Below are 16760 nucleotides of genomic sequence, written 5' to 3' on the forward strand. Positions count from 1 at the left end.
TTAATGAATAGCTAGAACCTTCAAGAAATCCAGTGAACTTGTAGATAAACAACGATACAACATTGTAACATAAAGCGTTGTTATATTATTATATTATATATATATATATATATATATATATATATATATATATATATATATATATATATATATATATATATATATATGAAATAACCTATAAGGGGTTCACAATGTAGAGAAGAGGATTAGGGCCACATGTGATTCTCTTTCTCCGAGTTCTGACTTCAGACTCAGAACTCATTCAAAAAGATTCTCATCTGGCCCTAAAACACTTCCGCAAAAATGCTAGTATATCTGGAGTACTGGAAATGTATCAAAAAAAAGTTCTAGCAGTTGATTGTTTTTCTCTTCAAAAGTATCTGGTCAGCCATCTTGAAGCTCATTGGCCGGCACTGAATGGGATGCATTTCTATTGGACGGTATAATGCGTTGAGGGCGTGGCGGTGGTCCACTCCAATGGTGGAGGAGAGGAGCTGGACGTGATGAGCTTCAGGAGGGAGGGGTTGAGGCCAATGCTAATCTTTTGTTCAGCCTGTGAAACAAGCACAGAAACTTGTATTGCATTTTTCATAAAATGTGTGTGAATGAATGAGTGTGTGAGTGAATGAGTGTGTGAGTGAATTAGTGAGGGACACTTACTCAAGCTCCCCGACCTTCGTCTTCACCCAGGGCGCATCATGTTTGCAGCACAACGTTTTACCGCTCTCTGTTTTGAAACTACACAAAACACAGAGATACCGTTAGTAGTCTGAGCCATGGATGACACCCTATGAAGACACACATCGTACGACACGTTCAAAGCTAGAGATGTTTCTTTTGAAGAACACATTCGTTCCATATGGCTGGTCACTTACATGACGGCATTGACACAGGGTTTGTTTTTCTTTTGCACCATGTAGTCCACGATGGTTTCAGTGATCTGCTTTATGCTCACCCTTTCGCAGCATTTAGAGAACTTCTGAGGTACTGAAGAAGAGACAGAAAGACAGTTAGTTTCCCTAACTTTCACATTGTAAGACGGCAGTCCGTACCTTGGTTCTCGTGGCGTCCCCTGAGAACCCAGGTCCCCGTCGGCCCCATCCTCCCCTCACCTGCAGATCCTTGTCCGGTCAGAGCGACCACCACAGCCAGCAGCAGCAGGCTCTTCGTCATGGGGCCACAGGTCGTCATCTTCACTGGTTCTGATTGGCTGCTTTTAACGATCAAGAGATAGACAGGAAGACGACAGATAAGATCTGGTGTTAATGCTCTTCTACAGTTAGACCAGTGGACTGCCCTCTCTCAGCAGGACAGGGATATTTATATTGTGATAAAGGAGAAGTGCTGGGCATTTAATCAGAGTCATTGGAATGACATTGAATGACATAAGTCATTTGAACCTTATGAAATAAAACGGTCGCGTAAAGGTGCCCCTTTTTGTGTTGAAATCATGCGGTGGGGGCGAGGGTTAGGGTTCGGTCTGTCCTACCCATCGTTTTTGCACACTTTTTGTTCGGTTCGTCCAAACACAGTTGAACCGCTTTGATTATTGAGTGAGAGACCAATGTTAGTGGGGCGTGCGTGCGTGTGTGTGTGTGTGTGTGTGTGTGTGTGTGTGTGTGTGTGTGTGTGTGTGTGTGTGTGTGTGTGTGTGTGTGTGTGTGTGTGTGTGTGTGTGTGTGTGTGTGTGTGTGTGTGTGTGTGTGTGTATTGGGGGGGGGGGGGGGGGGTTTGGGTGTGTGTATGTGCGGGCCCTTGGGTAGTGCCTAGATTATGTTTTATAGTGGGGGTGATGCTATGTGTTTCATCTTTCGTGTTTTTATGATTGTCTATGTCAATTTTTTATGTATGCGTCGCCGATGCTCTCGGTGTGCCTAAAGCAAATTTCTCTTGTGAGAGAGACAATAAAATACTTTCTTATTCTCTCTCCTCTTCTCAATCACCTCTCTCTCTCTCACAGATAGTGTGTGTCCGGCCGTCTGTCTGTGGTTTCTTTCTACAACTGACACAGAGACACTGAGGCACCCCCGTATATCGTAAAAACATTTGTTTTATTTCTAATTTTTGATCAATATAATATTATTATTAAGGCGCATATGCAAGCATTATTTACTAATAAAACGAGAATGATCATCGGCTGAACACACACTGTTGGATCCACTGAGTTGCTTATTGCAATTATGCTTCATTAACAAATACACCAGAAAAATAGTCCCTTACATGGACACAATAAACACGAGGACTAAAACAATAGAAGCAGCAGACTTTACAAATGCGGCCGTTTGGTTCCCAACAGAACAAAAGGAATTGAGATTCAGTTTAAAGTAATTTACAACATTATCCCTCAGAGCTCTTGGTTATTATGAATAAAATATAAAATCTGCTTTTAATCAGGTTCCTTTTTAAGATTATGACAAAAATAATGACATCATAATCCTCCAATCCAAAACTGTTCATGCCTGAAAATGTACAAATATTGTAGTATAAAAACCATGTGATTTACCATCAATAGGTATTTAATATACATGTCAACTACATTAAATATTAATAACTTGGCTAATCCTATGGAAGATCTTAAAAGTGTCTTCCTTTCATGGTTTATCGTGATCAACTTTTCAGAAGCCCCATAAAATGTAGCATTTGGAGTATAGTTAAGTACACGTCTGTGGTTTCTTTCTACAACCTACAGAGACACCAAGGCACCCCCCCCCCCAACCAAAGCCCAGGGAGGAGGTCAGAGAATAATATCGGAAAAACATTTGTTGTTTCTGATTAATCTATCATTATTCTTAAGGCATTTATGTAAGCATTATTTACTAATAAAACAATAATGGTTCATTACAATTATGCTTCATTAACAAACACAATAGAGAAATAGTCCCTTACATGCAATAAACACGAGGACTAAAACAAAAGCAAAAAAAAAGCAAAAGCAGCAGACTTTAGAAATCATCAACAGGTGAGCACGTTTCTTTAATAACTGAACATGTTCTGCGGCCGTTTGGTTCCCAACAGAACACAAAAAAATCAAGATTCAGCTTAAAGTAATTTACAACATGCAACATTATCCAACAGACCTCTTGGTTATTATGAATAGAATATGAAATCTGCTTTAAATCAGGAATATGAAAAAAATGATCTCAGAGCCCTTAAGACCAAAACTGGGGATGTCTGAAACATTTACCATCAATGGGTATTTTATATACATTTCAAATAATAAATGTGCTTATATATCAATGGGAAATCTAGAGAGAGAGAGAGAGAGAGAGAGAGAGAGAGAGAGAGAGAGAGAGAGAGAGAGAGAGAGAGAGAGAGAGAGAGAGAGAGAGAGAGAGAGAGAGAGAGAGAGAGAGAGAGAGAGAGAGAGAGAGAGAGAGAGAGAGAGAGAGAGAGAGAGAGAGAGAGAGAGAGCCTTTTCTACAACTGATACAAAGACGCTGAAGCACCCCCCGCTAACACAACCCCAGGGAGGAGGTCCTCCTGGGTGAAGGTGGACTGGAAGGTGTGGATGTGTGTGTCTGAGGACCCTCCTCCACCTGGGGACACTCTGTAGAAGGACAGAGTGCCAGCAGGCCGGTCCAGATACACTCCTACTCTGGTGGAGCCAGAGGGGGGTGGGAGACCTCTGAATGTCTCTGTATTGTTGTACCAGGCATAGTAACCATGATCATAACAATCAAGACTCCAGGACTTGTTGTTCGCTCCAAGCAGGCTTTCATAACCCCCTCCTCTCCTTGTGATTCCTCTGTAAGTCACTCCTATAAAAACATCTCCTTTCCTCTCTACCTCCCAGTAACAGCGGCCAGTCAGAGCCTCTCTACCCAACACCTGAGCCTGGGAGTCAAACCTCTCTGGGTGATCCGGATACGAATGGTCCCTTCCATCTCGCTTCACCTTCCTGTTGTCCTCAGACAGATGGAGTTCTCGGTTGGCCGTGTTGGGGTCCAATGTGAGTTCACAGGCATCTGACGGGAGAACAAGACATAATTAGATGCTGAACCATTCCTCATGGTCATCATCATCATCACGTGTACTGCTTTCCTGCATTCTTCTTCTTTTTATTCTCTTCCAGATTCTTTTTTTTGGTTGCTCTCGACTCTTCAGACATTAACATAGAAAGACAAAAAAATAGCATACAATAGGTACTATAGTGGAATCAGGTGCTGTCGATTTTCTAAGCAATAGTACACATTGTGATTAAGATAATTAAAGTTAAAGTTAATTAGAAATCCCATGTGTGTGTGAGTGAATGTCCCAATCAAAACATTGACATCAACGGACTTAAAAAACACCTCTTTTACGTCAAGACTTCCACAAGAACTAGGGAACCGTTGACAGAATTGGTGGTTCGGTATTTGGTTCGCTACGTTTTGGGTAAAGCAGGCGATGACACAAGTGACAAAAAACAAAAAAAACAAAAAAAGTACACATATAAACATGTACACACACACACACACACACACACACACACACACACACACACACACACACACACACACACACACACACACACATACACACACATATACATTTATAAATATATTAACAACAACTTTATGAAGATATCAACAACAATGCTATGAATATATCAACAATAATGCTATGAATATATCAACAACAATACTTGGAATATATCAACAACAAACATCTCTCCTTGGATCCAGAACTTACCAAAGACAAGCAGCTCAGCGCTGTGATTGGCCGTGCCAGCGCTGTTGCTCGCCATGCAGCAGACCGTTTTCACGCCAGACCTCACACCTCTTACGAAGAGGAACCCCCTCTCCACCCAGGCCTCTGATTGGTCGTCTGTGCCGTCCCCCTCCAGGGGCCTGCCGTTGTGGAGCCACTCGACGGTGGGCTCCGGCGTGCCGCCGGCGTGGCAGGTGTAGCGGGCCGTTTGGCCCACGGGCAACACGTGGGTAGAGGCGTGGAACTCTGTGATGCTGGGGGCCTCCTCCTCCTCCTCCTCCTCCTCCTCCTCCTCCTCCTCCTCCTCCGTGGGCATCGCTGACCCTGAAGGAACCAGGGGGAGAGGAGTGAACGTTTACAACACGGATCTAGAGATGCAGCATCAGACACTCCCTTCACTCTCTCCTAATACATGCCCACTGTAGACTACAATAGAAACCTGAATTTAATAGCCCACATTAGAAACATGGCTGTAGTAGACCACAATATAAACCTGACCTCAGTAGACCACACTAGAAACCTAGCCTTAGTATACCACAATAGAAACCTTACCTTAGTAGACCACAATAGAAACCTGACCTTGGTAGACCACAATATAAAACCTAGCCTTAGTAGACCACAATAGAAACCTGACTTTAGCAGACCACAATAGAAACATGGTCTTACTAGAACACAATAGAAACATTGTCTTAGTAGACCACATAGAAACATGGCATTAGTACCCCTAAACACAACCAACCCCCTTTCAACTCTTACAGGGTATATTTACTGTGTCTACGGCAAAGAGAACAGAAAGGAGGAACCGTTCTCCACTAATGAACACACACAAAGTCTCGAATCACACACTACATGCTTTTCTTTGTAGCGGAGTTTACCTGTAAAATTGTTGGACTCTGTTTGATGAGAGGCCAAATTGTTGGCCTCTTTGTTTCGCCCAGCCCTCAGATGATCCAGGTGTATGGCCTTCTCACAGATCCAGTAGTGCTGTCTGTCACACGGTTCTTCGGACCAGCCGTCCTCCCCTGCTACGACACAGTATTTTGCTCCGCCGTCAACGCGTGGTTTACCGTGTCTCCAACTGAGAACCACGAGGAGGAAACAGTAGAGGTCAGTCTGTCACTCTCAGAGAAGAGATGCTGCTGAATAGAGTCTTCAGCCTTACCTTGAGGTCATGGGGGTACCATCCACCCACTTGAAGGTCCCCTCTGTGTCTCGATCACTCAGTCCTAGCCAGGAAGTACCCATCAATCTGCTGACAAACCTGAAAATCTGTTCCTAAGGGTAAAAGCATCTGTTGTCAGGACAACAAAGCTGAACACATACACATGCACACACACACAACTCTCTCTCTCTCTCACTCACTCACTCACTCACTCACTCACTCACTCACTCACTCACTCACTCACTCACTCACTCACTCACTCACTCACTCACTCACACACAAACAATATGTCTCACTCACTCACTCACACACACATTGACACACACAATATGTCTCTCACACACACACACACACACACACACACACTTGTTCTTCTCTGCTGTTGATGACCACCAGGTCTGCGTTTCTCTGCAGGCAGTCTTCTCTACTGGCCGTCCAGTTCTTCTTAGTAGTAGAAATAAGGTAGACACTCTCGTCGTGAAACATCCAGCCACGAAGTGCCAATTCATCTGTTGAATGTAAAAGAAAATCCTTAACAAACACAGAACTGCTTATCCTACCGTCTTCGTTACTGACATACAACCCTGAGACCTGACCTTAACAGACCACAAGGAGGCATGACCTTAATAGACGACAATAGAAACCTGACTTTAGTAGACCACGATAGAAATCGGTCTATCTTTGTGGAAGTGCCTTAGAATTGTAAACCCAATTTAATGGAGCGCATAGCGAAAAGCTATGGGGAAGGAGAATAACAAGCACCTGCACTACCACTGTGCTGCCAGAAGACATCCGTTGTTTATTTTATTTGGTTGTAGTTTAACAAGTTGATACGGAAGAGGATTAGAGCCACACATAAAAAAAAAATTAGGTTCTGACTTTATTCTCAGAATTCTGAGAAAAAAGTCAGAATTCTAATTTTATTATCAGAATTCTGACTTTTACCATTAACAAAATGGCTTTTTCTTCTTCCTCCTACTGCATAAAGCAAAGTGTCTCTCCCACAGAGTTTGGTCCTTACAGGTATCCGTTGTTCTGACTTTAAAGTCAGAATTAAGACTTTTTTCTCAGAATTCTGAGATTAAAATCAGAATTCTGAGATTAAACTCAGAATTCTGACTTTAAAGTCAGAACTACGGGTACCTGTTTTTTCTTACATGTGGCCCTAATCCTCTTCAGTACCGTCGATGCTCTATTAGCTTGACAATATAAAATGTGAAGTTATGACAAAGAGGGGACGTTCAAATATAAATCACAAAACCAGAGGTTGTTTTTGAAAAAATAAATAATAACGCGTTTGCTTTGATAAAACCCTCACCAAGTTCATCCAGTAAGTGCTCTCTCCCCTCCTTCCAAGGTGACGGTGAGTCTAGGACAGGCCAGAGGAATACAGAAGATATGAGCTCTAAAACAGAGCAACATCGTCTCTAAACATCATAGGACCCACAGCCAACCAAACACAAAGTCCATCCCCCTTGAAAGAAAACACGTTATTATTAATAATCATACTAATTAAAAAACAATAACTATAATTATCAGTAACACTTTATAATAAGGTGCCATAATAAATAGCAAACTAGTCATTACCTAAACCTTTGTTAATATTAATTAATATTAATATTAATTGTTACTAAAATATCTATTTGGCACAAGTTAATATTTTTTTCATCATTAATTAAATATTAGTTCTTTGCATAACCCTAACCCAAGGTTGCCAATTGGCTACCTGACGTGAGAGTTTAAGATGTTTTTTTAAAAACCTGGCCAAGACAGACCGAAGTAGCCTACAGTCACGCGCGTAGCCAGGGCCGTCGATAAGGGGTGAAAGGTGATGACGATTCTACCATAGCGCCCCCCCCCCCCCCCGTCAACAATTGCTCCCTCGTCAACAATTGCTCCTTCCACCCCCCCCCCCCCCCGTCAACAATTGCTCCTTCCACCCCCCCACCCCCCCCCCCCCCGTCAACAATTCAGCGCAGGGGGGCCCATCAGTAAATCTTGTCTAGGGGCCCAGGAATTGTAGCAACGGCCCTGCGCGTAGCATACACACAAAACATTCGAAAAATATAACAACTAAAAGGGGGGTGGGGGAGGAGGCTTAAGGAGGTGGGTGATATTAAAAATATATATATATAGTTTTGCAAAAAAGTGTAGTCTATAATAGACATAACGTCTCCGCTGGGAGAGAGTGGCGACGGCAGGGCTGATATCTCAATCTTGCCCTTGTCTTGTCTTGCTTGGCCACTGCGCACTGACCAAGTGTGCTGAGTAACTTGTCCGACAGGCCTGCTATTATATGGTAGTAAGATCATTCATATTATTAACACCAATTCTAACAAAAACAATATTTATCATTATCATTGCTGTTATTACAGTAAAACATTAATGTGATATAACTGTATTGTAATTCTATTGAGGATGATATGATTTAGACTCACTGAAGCGCAGGGAGATGAGGAGAATACTCAGCAGTCCGATGCTCACAATGACAGTGATGTGAAACCATAGAGCTGTTTAGGAGTAGGACACACACACACACACACACACACACACACACACACACACACACACACACACACACACACACACACACACACACACACACACACACACACACACACACACACACACACACACACACGGTCACTTTGGCTAAAAAAGTTTTCTAAACATAAATCATAAATGTATGTGGAGGAAAATTTATTTTTGGGGATAATTTTGTTGGACTGGGTTATTTCTTTTAAATTCTCTAAAAAAGGGACACCTAATCTCCTCTTCCTGTTCTCCTCCCGGTCCAAAGACGTGTCTTCAGGTTCCTCAGAGGCTCCAGGGTCCGGTTCAGAGATGGTGACCATGGTTACTCTCTGACGGCTTCTACGGCTTCGGAACTTAGCCTTCCTCTTTGCTCTATCAGCTGGAAAAACAACGTCACTTGTTTTAATTCTGACCATTTATCAGCTTGCAATCTGGTACCATCAGTGTCAGGAAATGTTTTTCTTTAACTTTTATCAGATGCCTTCATTTGCCACACAGACTTACGGACGCACTCAAGCACACACACGCACGGACATACAGAGTAATGTACACACAGATATATTCATACTGCGTGTCTATCATTCACAGTCTAGACTCCCTACGGTCTGCAGAATCCCTCCCCGTCTTGAAGAAACACCTCTACTGAGAACGCATCAGTAAGTGATGACTGGTACTGTGGCTCTCGTGTTGAGTTTAGAACACACTTAAGCAGAACACGTACTGGTATCAAGCATACATGTTATTATTACCACATTTTTGACATATACGCACACATAGTTATACAGTAATACAAACAGAAATACATACGTACACACACAGTTATCGAGGGGGGACCACATGTGGCCTGCATGTCACCAGGGTCTTTCACATTGGGCCAGGCAGAAAATATGTTTTTTTTGTAAGTATTGTGTGATAATTTGAGATATGTTCATATTAAGGACAAACGTATATATTTATGTTAAATTCATAAGTACACCTGATATCACTTCAATTAAATGAGCAGCCATTATTAAACCACAAAATTGTTGAGTAAATAAACCATTGTCTACTTTAAACTACTTGAGATGCCTATCAATAGTCCGTAACTCATGGCGTAATCACAAGTCAAGTAAGTTAAATGTGAGCTTTTTGTCTCGAACACACACATGTCGTTATTTAGGAGAATAACTCTGTCTATATATATGGTGGCTAGTTAATCAGGTTGGTCCCTTTGGCTAAAAACGTTTTCTAAAAGTATATTTTAAATGCATCAGGTGATCGATTATTTCGTTTAAATCCTCTCAAAAGGGCACCTACCAGATCTTCTCTTCCTGGGTTCCCAAGGCGTGTCCTCAGGTTCCTCAGAGACTCCAGGGTCCGGGTCAGAAATGGTAACCATGGTTCCACAGCTTCCAATCCATCTGCTCTCAGGAGTCAGCTCTGATATATCTGCAGGAAAAACCACGTCGCATCTGCAATCTGCAATCCGATATCAAGCGTCACAAAATGTTTTTCTTCAACTCTTATCAGATGTCCTCATTTGACTCTAAGAATCGCGGACGCATGCAAACACAAACACACACACACACACACGATAATTTTTTTTTGTTTGATATAAAGATATACATACTGAGGTAAAATATAGCAGATAGCGTAGTGGACATGTCACTAAAAGTGTTTTAGTGATAAAGGGATTTTTAGACTGGGTAAGCTGTTGCGCAATGACTCTCACGTTCCTCTGCTTGCGATCATTGCGACACCATTTGTTGATCCATTTATTCAAAAGATCCAAAGACAAAGAAGGGGTGCATTACGGTATCATTTATATAATATTGTTAATAGCCTAATAAACATTTCAGTTGTGTTAGTGTTTAATTTTTCATTTGCTTGTTTAGCTATGTATGACGGTTAACATTGTTGGTGTAGGCCTATTACAAAAATGTATGCCGTATTTGGCTACTTTTGGAGGACGTTCAGGCAGTGTTGCTAGCTTTGGCGTTTTTTCCGCTCTATTGGGCTACTTTTAATCACTTTTAATGTGTGTGTCTTTATTCTCTTAAAGACACACACACACACACACACACACACACACACACACACACACACACACACACACACACACACACACACACACACACACACACACACACACACACACACACACACACACACACACACACACCAGCAGTGCAGGGCAATACATCTGACCTTTCAGATTCTTCCGTTCGATACATTTTACATTTCTGCATTTTTAGCAATGCTTTGCACTTTTCATTCAGTCACTTTATTTGTTTCCAACCATTAACATTTTCATAAATGGTAGGCATGTTTACATTGTTTACTCCATTTACACCTTTTCACTTTTGTTCAAATCCCTTCACTTGATTTAAGCCATTTAACATTTCTTTATGTCTTAATATATGTGGCTTTATTTAAAAAAAATATTCTCAACCTCACTTTGTAGTACATCACTCACCGCATTATCTGCAGGAAAAGCGTTTTCTAGTTTATCTTTTGATCTTCATTTCCTTCTTTGCACCGCTGCGTCTCCAGATACGTAGAGCTACAGGACTCTACACCCTGAGTCTTCTTATCTGTGGTCTGTGTGTGTGTGTGTGTGTGTGTGTGTGTGTGTAGTCTTGTGTTTTTTTTCCATGTCATCAGAATTATTTTTGAGTGTATTTCACAATATATGCTCAGCCAGGGCACCATGTCTGTATTTGGCGAGATGGCTCCATGGGGGACACTCCCCGGCCGTCCAAGCAACCTTGAAACACCACATCCCCATCAGGTCAAACAGTTTAGAACGCCCTGGACCAGAGATCTGACGGGCTTCCCAGGCCGCTTCTCAAAGGAAGCCCCCTGACCCTAGCCCCCCAAAGGGCAGGGAAACCCCCCCTAATATCAGGGAAGGAACCTGGAGAAGGAACCCAGAAGAGGGATCCCTCTCCGTGTTTATCTTCTGATCTTCATTTCTTCCTTTGCACCGCTGCATCTCCAGATACGTAGAGCTACAGGATGCTACACCTTGTTATCTGTGGTCTGTGTGTGTGTGTGCGTGTGTGTGTGTTCTTGTTTTTGCTGCTTGGTGGGGGGGACATGAACCTGATTGCACAACAAACCCGTGGGAACCTCGTGTGCGGTGAGGACCGGAGTCCAGGTCCCCAGAGACACAAGCATTGCAAATGACAGAAAACACAATTTTAACATGCTTGGCAATGTACCCCTCAAAATCCATATAGGTCCTCGTCGGGTAGGATCCGCCAGATTTAAAGTGTGTGTGTGTAACTGTGTGTACCTTCCCATATGGATATGGAGAATTGTTGCCACGTCCCAGTGGTGGTGGTGTCATATATATATGAAAGACGGCATTCAAATATACTACAATGATGCATTAGCAGGCCGAAACCCTGAAGGTAGTGATGCAGTAGGTGACTGAGGAGAGGACATTAACACGTAAGCTATAGACCTGGGGTCTCTTTTACATCAAAGGGGGTCTCAAAGGACGCATACGATTATCAACTTGGGGAATCCAGCCTTACAGGAAAGGCTCACACAGCATCATCAAATGCGCCATTGAAAGGAAGCGCATGTGAAGGAGTGAGTGGAGGACTGGGGGTAATGTGCTCATGCTTGCGCACTCTCATCAGGTTCCTAGCTGCAGAGTTTTGTATGTATTGAAGCCTCTGCAGGCTCTTGCTAGGGATCCCGATGAGCAGTGCGTTACAGTAGTCCAGTCTGGAGGAGATAAAGGGATCCCGATGAGCAGTGCGTTACAGTCGTCCAGTCTGGAGGAGATAAAGGGATCCCGATGAGTAGTGCGTTACAGTAGTCCAGTCTGGAGGAGATAAAGGCATGAACTCGTTTTTCAGAGTCTGAGAAGGATGCTGCACATTTTGAAAACGGCTTGTTTTGGCTAATCACACTCACACCTGGTGGTATGATATGTCCCCTTTAAGTTGCGGCCCTACTTCCCCTACCACACCCCTACTTCCAACGTCCTTCTATACCTTTATCTCCTCCAGACACGTGGTGAGTTTTGATGGGGATGACGGCGATGTTGAAGGGGGGGTGGCAGCTGTGGCATTGACATAGAGCTGTGTGTCGTCGGCATAGCAGTGGAACGAAAATCCATGGCGTCTGATGACCTGACCAAGGGGGATGAGGCAGAGGATGAAGAGGATGGGGCCAAGGACTGAACCCTGGGGGACACCGCAAGTGACTGTGTGTGGGTTCAAACCACGTTAACCTCGTTAACGTGGTTTGGAGCAGAGGGGGCGGTCCATGGCAATCACCATAGCAACCATGAGAGTCACGTGATGTGGACGCAGGGCCATTGAAAAAAAAAAAGGTCAAAAAAACGCAGGCATATCAAATGTATAGAGCTGTTATTGTAGAACTCTGGTGTAGGACAGGGTTTAAAGGACGTGGGTTTCAAAATCTAATAAATCAGATTGTTGTTTTGACAAATCCATAACTAGGGAGTGCACTGCGCAGCCCGGCGCACACCTTTTAGAAAAAAAGTCTCCCGATTGAAATGTAATTGGTTTACTAATTATTTAATTAAATATTAAAATACGTATTATGTATATACAAATATAAAATTATTTAGTTGTAATATTATAAGTATACCATAGCTTTTATTCAATTATCGTTATAGAAAAGATCTGTATCTGACCATTGAAAATCCACTTGAACCAATGTGTCCAACCAGATGATATTAAAAATATTCATCTTCACCAAACATATGAAGATGAATAAGGATGCAAGTGAACCGGGCGTGGTATATTTAGATAAATTATTCCTGCCGAATATGTTTGATGTTTGCAGAAAATAGAACTAAGGCTTACGGTAATTGATCTTAACTTAAGGTTATAATTGAGGCCTTCCACGAACCAAACACATACTGTTCACTTTCATCTGGAGAATGGCATTCTTATCGCACAATCACATGATTTACCACCAATTCCCTTAAAAGATATTCATTATTGGTGCTTATTAATATGAATCGTATCATGGATGACGACAGCGATATATTGTTGTTTCTCTTTCTTCTGATAAATGTACATAATGTAAGTCTTCTTGGATAAAACAATCTGCTAAATGCCCTTAATGTAAAATGAAAATGTAAAACAAGGACAGAATGAAGGAAACCAATGATCCATAACTTTAGGAGCAGAGTGACACTTCCGAGAGGCTCTGAGGCTGACCTGTCCATATGCTCAGCAAAGCGTTTATGTTTAGATATTTTACCAGTAGTAAAGTAATGATTGATTTGGAAGCAGTTACTGAGGTTATTTTCAAAGATCGGCAAAGATGCCAAAGGACAAATCATGAAATAATGAAGATAGAGAGTCAGGTTATAGAATAGGACATATTTTATTGATATTCAAACACACAAAATACTTCTGAATATTAAAATTCTAAAAACGATGAATGCAATTAATAATTAGGACTCTCTTTTGAAAATACATTTAAATATTGTGCTATATTATCATAATTTAATAAATAACCTATAACGGGTTGACAATGTAGAGAAGAGGATTAGGGCAAAATGTGATTCTTTTTTTTGAGTTCTGACTTCAAACTCAGAACTCATTCAAAAAAATTGGCACGTGGCCCTAAACCAAATCCCGCAAAAATCCTTGTATGTCTGGAGTTCCCTAAATTAATTAAAAAAAAAAATCTAGCAGTTCATTGTTTAACTCTTCAAAAGTATCTGGTCAGCCATCTTGGAGCTCGTTGGCCGCCGCTGAATAAGATGCATTTCTATTGGACGGTATAATGCGTTGAGGGCGTGGCGGTGGTTCCCTCCAATGGAGGAGGAGAGGAGCTGGAGGTGATGAGCTACAGGAAGGCGGTGGCGGAGGCCAATGCTAATCTTTTTTCTGCCCGGCTGTGAAACACAAAAACAGAGACTTAGATTTTGTCTTTCATAAACCATGCTGTGTGTGAATGAATGAGTGTGTGTGAATGAGTACGTGAAGGAATGAGGGTGTCGGTGAATTAGTGAGGGATACTTCACCTCTTGAAGGAGGGGGCGGAGGTGATAAGGAGGGAGGGGGCGGAGGTGATAAGGAGGGAGGGGTCGGGGGCCAATCTTGCTCTTTTTTTCTTCCTGTGAAACACAAACAAAGAGACTTAGATTTTGTTTTTCAGAAACTGTGTGGGGATAATTAGGTGAGTGATTGAGTATGTGAATGAATGAGTGTGTGAGTGAATGAGTGAGGGACACTTACTCAAGCTCCCTAACCTTCCTCAACACCCAGGGCTCATTATGGTTGCTGCAGTACAAACGACCACTCTCCGTTTTGAAACTACACAAAACACAGAGACACCGTGAGTAGTCTGAGCCATGGATGACACCCTATATGAGGTTAACACATCCTAACACGCAAGTTTCAACGAAGACACACATCCTAGCGGACGTTCAAAGCTAGAGATGTTCTTTTGAAGAACACATTCGTTTCATAAGGCTGGTCGCTTACATGATGGCATTGACACAGCGCTTGTTTCTCAGTTGCACCGTGTAGTCCACGATGGTTTCAGTGATCTGCTGTCTGGTTACCTTGGTGCAGCATTCAGAGAACTTCTCAGCTGCTGAAGGAGAGACAGAAAGACGGTTAGTTTTCCCTAACTTTCACATTGTAAGACGGCAGTCCGTACCTTGGTTCTCATGGCGTCCCCAGAACCCAGGTCCCCGTCGGCCCCATCCTCCCCTCACCTGCAGATCCTTGTCCGGTCAGAGCGACCACCACAGCCAGCAGCAGCAGGCTCTTTGTCACGGGGCCACAAGTCGTCATCTTCACTGGTTCTGAAATAGACAGGAGGAGGGCAAAGAAGATCAGGTGTTAATGCTCTTCTACCGTTAGACCAGTGGACTGCCGTCTCTCAGCAGGAAAAGTGCTGAGAGAGAAGTGCTGGAGTGGTTCTCTTCCGTCTCTTACTCTCTCTCTCTTTTGCACTCTCTCTCTTTTGCACTCTCTCTCTTTTACACTCTCTCTCTCTCTCTCTCTCTCTCTCTCTCTCTCTCTCTCTCTCTCTCTCTCTCTCTCTCTCTCTCTCTCTCTCTCTCTCTCTCTCTCTCTCTCTCTCTCTCTCTCTCTCTCTCTCTCTCTCCTTCGTTCTCGCTATCTCTCTCTCTCTCACTCAATCTCTAGATCGATATGTATAGATATATAAATATATCGATTATATCATGGTTTCTCAACGGGGGAAGGTACCGCCACCTGGGGGGCGTTCGCACAACCTAGGGGGGCGCTGGGACCGTCTTTTTTTTTTTCTTCCATTGTTGTCGGGGAATTTTAAACTTTCATGGTTTTCAATTTTTTTGGGTGAAGAACTGTTGCATTTCAAATACAAAATATATAGGCCTAATTAGCCCTCTACGCGCGATCTGTTTTCGCGGTGCCCGTGGTTCCCGGGCCATTCATTCATTCGTTCACGGGGCACGGTGGGAGTCGCGGGAGTGCCATGGCCACGGTCGCAGTGCCCAAAGTCACGGTGCCCGGGCCGCGGGGTGCCGCTGCCGTGGCACGACGGGAGACGTGGCGGCCGGGAGTCGCGGGAGTGCCCACACCGCGGTCACGGTGAATGAATGTCCAACCATTTCGTCCTCAACTCTTCTTTCTTGGCCAATAGATCTATCTATCTATCTATCTATCTATCTATCTATCTCTCTCTCTCTCTCTCTCTCTCTCTCTCTCTCTCTCTCTCTATCTATCTATCTATCTATCTATCTATCTATCTATCTATCTATCTATCTATCTATCTATCTATCTATCTATCTATCTATCTATCTCTCTCTCTCTCTCTCTCTCTCTCTCTCTCTCTCTCTCTCTCTCTCTCTCTCTCTCTCTCTCTCTCTCTCTCTCTCTCTCTCTCTCTCTCTCTCTCTCTCTCTCTCTCTCTCTCTCTCTCCACATACACACACATGTGTGTCTTGTACAATGATTTTTAGATTTCTTCTTTTGGCTTTGGAAAAGTAATTATTTTACTCATTATACAAATAGGCTTTGCCGTTAAGGCTGTGACAGGTTGCAGCGGCTTTGGGCGCCTTTTTAGGCATTGGCCTTCTTTTGGGCTTGTTTTTGATGTGAGAGTTGCTTATTTGTGTCGCGAGAGTTGGCAACACTGCTTCAAACTGTGTTCAGGGTCACTCCATATGGCGACACATAAGTGCCATAATTCCGTCCGTATTTCGCAGATATAGTCGGGCGCCGGCAGACGTTCTGCTCCCAATAAACAGCTTTTCTTCAGCTATTTAAAGGACAATGAGGCCGACACGAGGAGGGCTGTCAATCAAATATCACGCTTCAGAAACGGCCAATCATAGGAAAGCCCGCCCTGCCTTGGTTCCCTCCCCCATAGTGCCAAAATTCAATTTGAGCGAGTG

General features: G+C 43.0%; 4 protein-coding genes across 4 annotated transcripts; all 4 read right to left on the minus strand.

The window, feature by feature from the left end:
• Positions 1 to 424: 424 nt before the first annotated feature.
• LOC130377235 (C-C motif chemokine 4-like) lies at positions 425 to 1304 on the minus strand. The gene is made up of 4 exons (XM_056584269.1): positions 1113 to 1304; positions 876 to 987; positions 661 to 738; positions 425 to 553 (listed from the first exon to the last, which is right to left on the minus strand). The coding sequence occupies exons 1-4, from the start codon at positions 1189 to 1191 to the stop codon at positions 511 to 513; spliced, it is 312 nt and encodes a 103-aa protein (XP_056440244.1). The 5' UTR covers positions 1192 to 1304; the 3' UTR covers positions 425 to 510.
• A 2084-nt stretch (positions 1305 to 3388) lies between these two features.
• On the minus strand, positions 3389 to 4976 carry LOC130377261 (stonustoxin subunit beta-like). The gene is made up of 2 exons (XM_056584299.1): positions 4672 to 4976; positions 3389 to 3965 (listed from the first exon to the last, which is right to left on the minus strand). Exons 1-2 carry the CDS (start codon positions 4724 to 4726, stop codon positions 3418 to 3420), a joined length of 603 nt encoding a protein of 200 aa, XP_056440274.1. The 5' UTR covers positions 4727 to 4976; the 3' UTR covers positions 3389 to 3417.
• Positions 4762 to 7675, minus strand: LOC130377023 (C-type lectin domain family 4 member M-like). The gene is made up of 6 exons (XM_056583963.1): positions 7170 to 7675; positions 6218 to 6360; positions 5852 to 5964; positions 5565 to 5767; positions 4981 to 5013; positions 4762 to 4829 (listed from the first exon to the last, which is right to left on the minus strand). The coding sequence occupies exons 2-6, from the start codon at positions 6335 to 6337 to the stop codon at positions 4762 to 4764; spliced, it is 537 nt and encodes a 178-aa protein (XP_056439938.1). The 5' UTR covers positions 6338 to 6360; positions 7170 to 7675.
• A 6925-nt stretch (positions 7676 to 14600) lies between these two features.
• LOC130377024 (C-C motif chemokine 4-like) lies at positions 14601 to 15258 on the minus strand. The gene is made up of 3 exons (XM_056583964.1): positions 15090 to 15258; positions 14854 to 14965; positions 14601 to 14682 (listed from the first exon to the last, which is right to left on the minus strand). Exons 1-3 carry the CDS (start codon positions 15166 to 15168, stop codon positions 14601 to 14603), a joined length of 273 nt encoding a protein of 90 aa, XP_056439939.1. The 5' UTR covers positions 15169 to 15258.
• Between the last annotated feature and the right edge of the window lie 1502 nt (positions 15259 to 16760).

The sequence above is a fragment of the Gadus chalcogrammus genome, chromosome 23, assembly GCF_026213295.1.
Source record: "Gadus chalcogrammus isolate NIFS_2021 chromosome 23, NIFS_Gcha_1.0, whole genome shotgun sequence".
Lineage (NCBI taxonomy): Eukaryota > Metazoa > Chordata > Actinopteri > Gadiformes > Gadidae > Gadus > Gadus chalcogrammus.

Bases quoted from the DNA above. Each gene is read 5' to 3' on its own strand.
- LOC130377024 (XM_056583964.1), bottom strand. From the start codon at position 15,168: ATGACGACTTGTGGCCCCGTGACAAAGAGCCTGCTGCTGCTGGCTGTG. The intron at 14,966-15,089 runs GTGAGGGGAGGA...TCTCTCCTTCAG, and splicing joins GACCGGACAAGGATCTGCAG to CAGCTGAGAAGTTCTCTGAA. The intron at 14,683-14,853 runs GTAAGCGACCAG...TGTTTTGTGTAG, and splicing joins CGCTGTGTCAATGCCATCAT to TTTCAAAACGGAGAGTGGTC.
- LOC130377023 (XM_056583963.1), bottom strand. From the start codon at position 6,337: ATGTTTCACGACGAGAGTGTCTACCTTATTTCTACTACTAAGAAGAAC. The intron at 5,965-6,217 runs GTGTGTGTGTGT...TTTTACCCTTAG, and splicing joins TCAACAGCAGAGAAGAACAA to GAACAGATTTTCAGGTTTGT. The intron at 4,830-4,980 runs AGGAGGAGGAGG...CCACAACGGCAG, and splicing joins CACGGAGGAGGAGGAGGAGG to GCCCCTGGAGGGGGACGGCA.
- LOC130377235 (XM_056584269.1), bottom strand. From the start codon at position 1,191: ATGACGACCTGTGGCCCCATGACGAAGAGCCTGCTGCTGCTGGCTGTG. The intron at 988-1,112 runs GTGAGGGGAGGA...TCTCTTCTTCAG, and splicing joins GACCGGACAAGGATCTGCAG to TACCTCAGAAGTTCTCTAAA. The intron at 554-660 runs GTAAGTGTCCCT...CTTGTTTCACAG, and splicing joins ACGAAGGTCGGGGAGCTTGA to GCTGAACAAAAGATTAGCAT.
- LOC130377261 (XM_056584299.1), bottom strand. From the start codon at position 4,726: ATGGCGAGCAACAGCGCTGGCACGGCCAATCACAGCGCTGAGCTGCTT. The intron at 3,966-4,671 runs GTAAGTTCTGGA...TTCTCCCGTCAG, and splicing joins CGCTGAGCTGCTTGTCTTTG to ATGCCTGTGAACTCACATTG.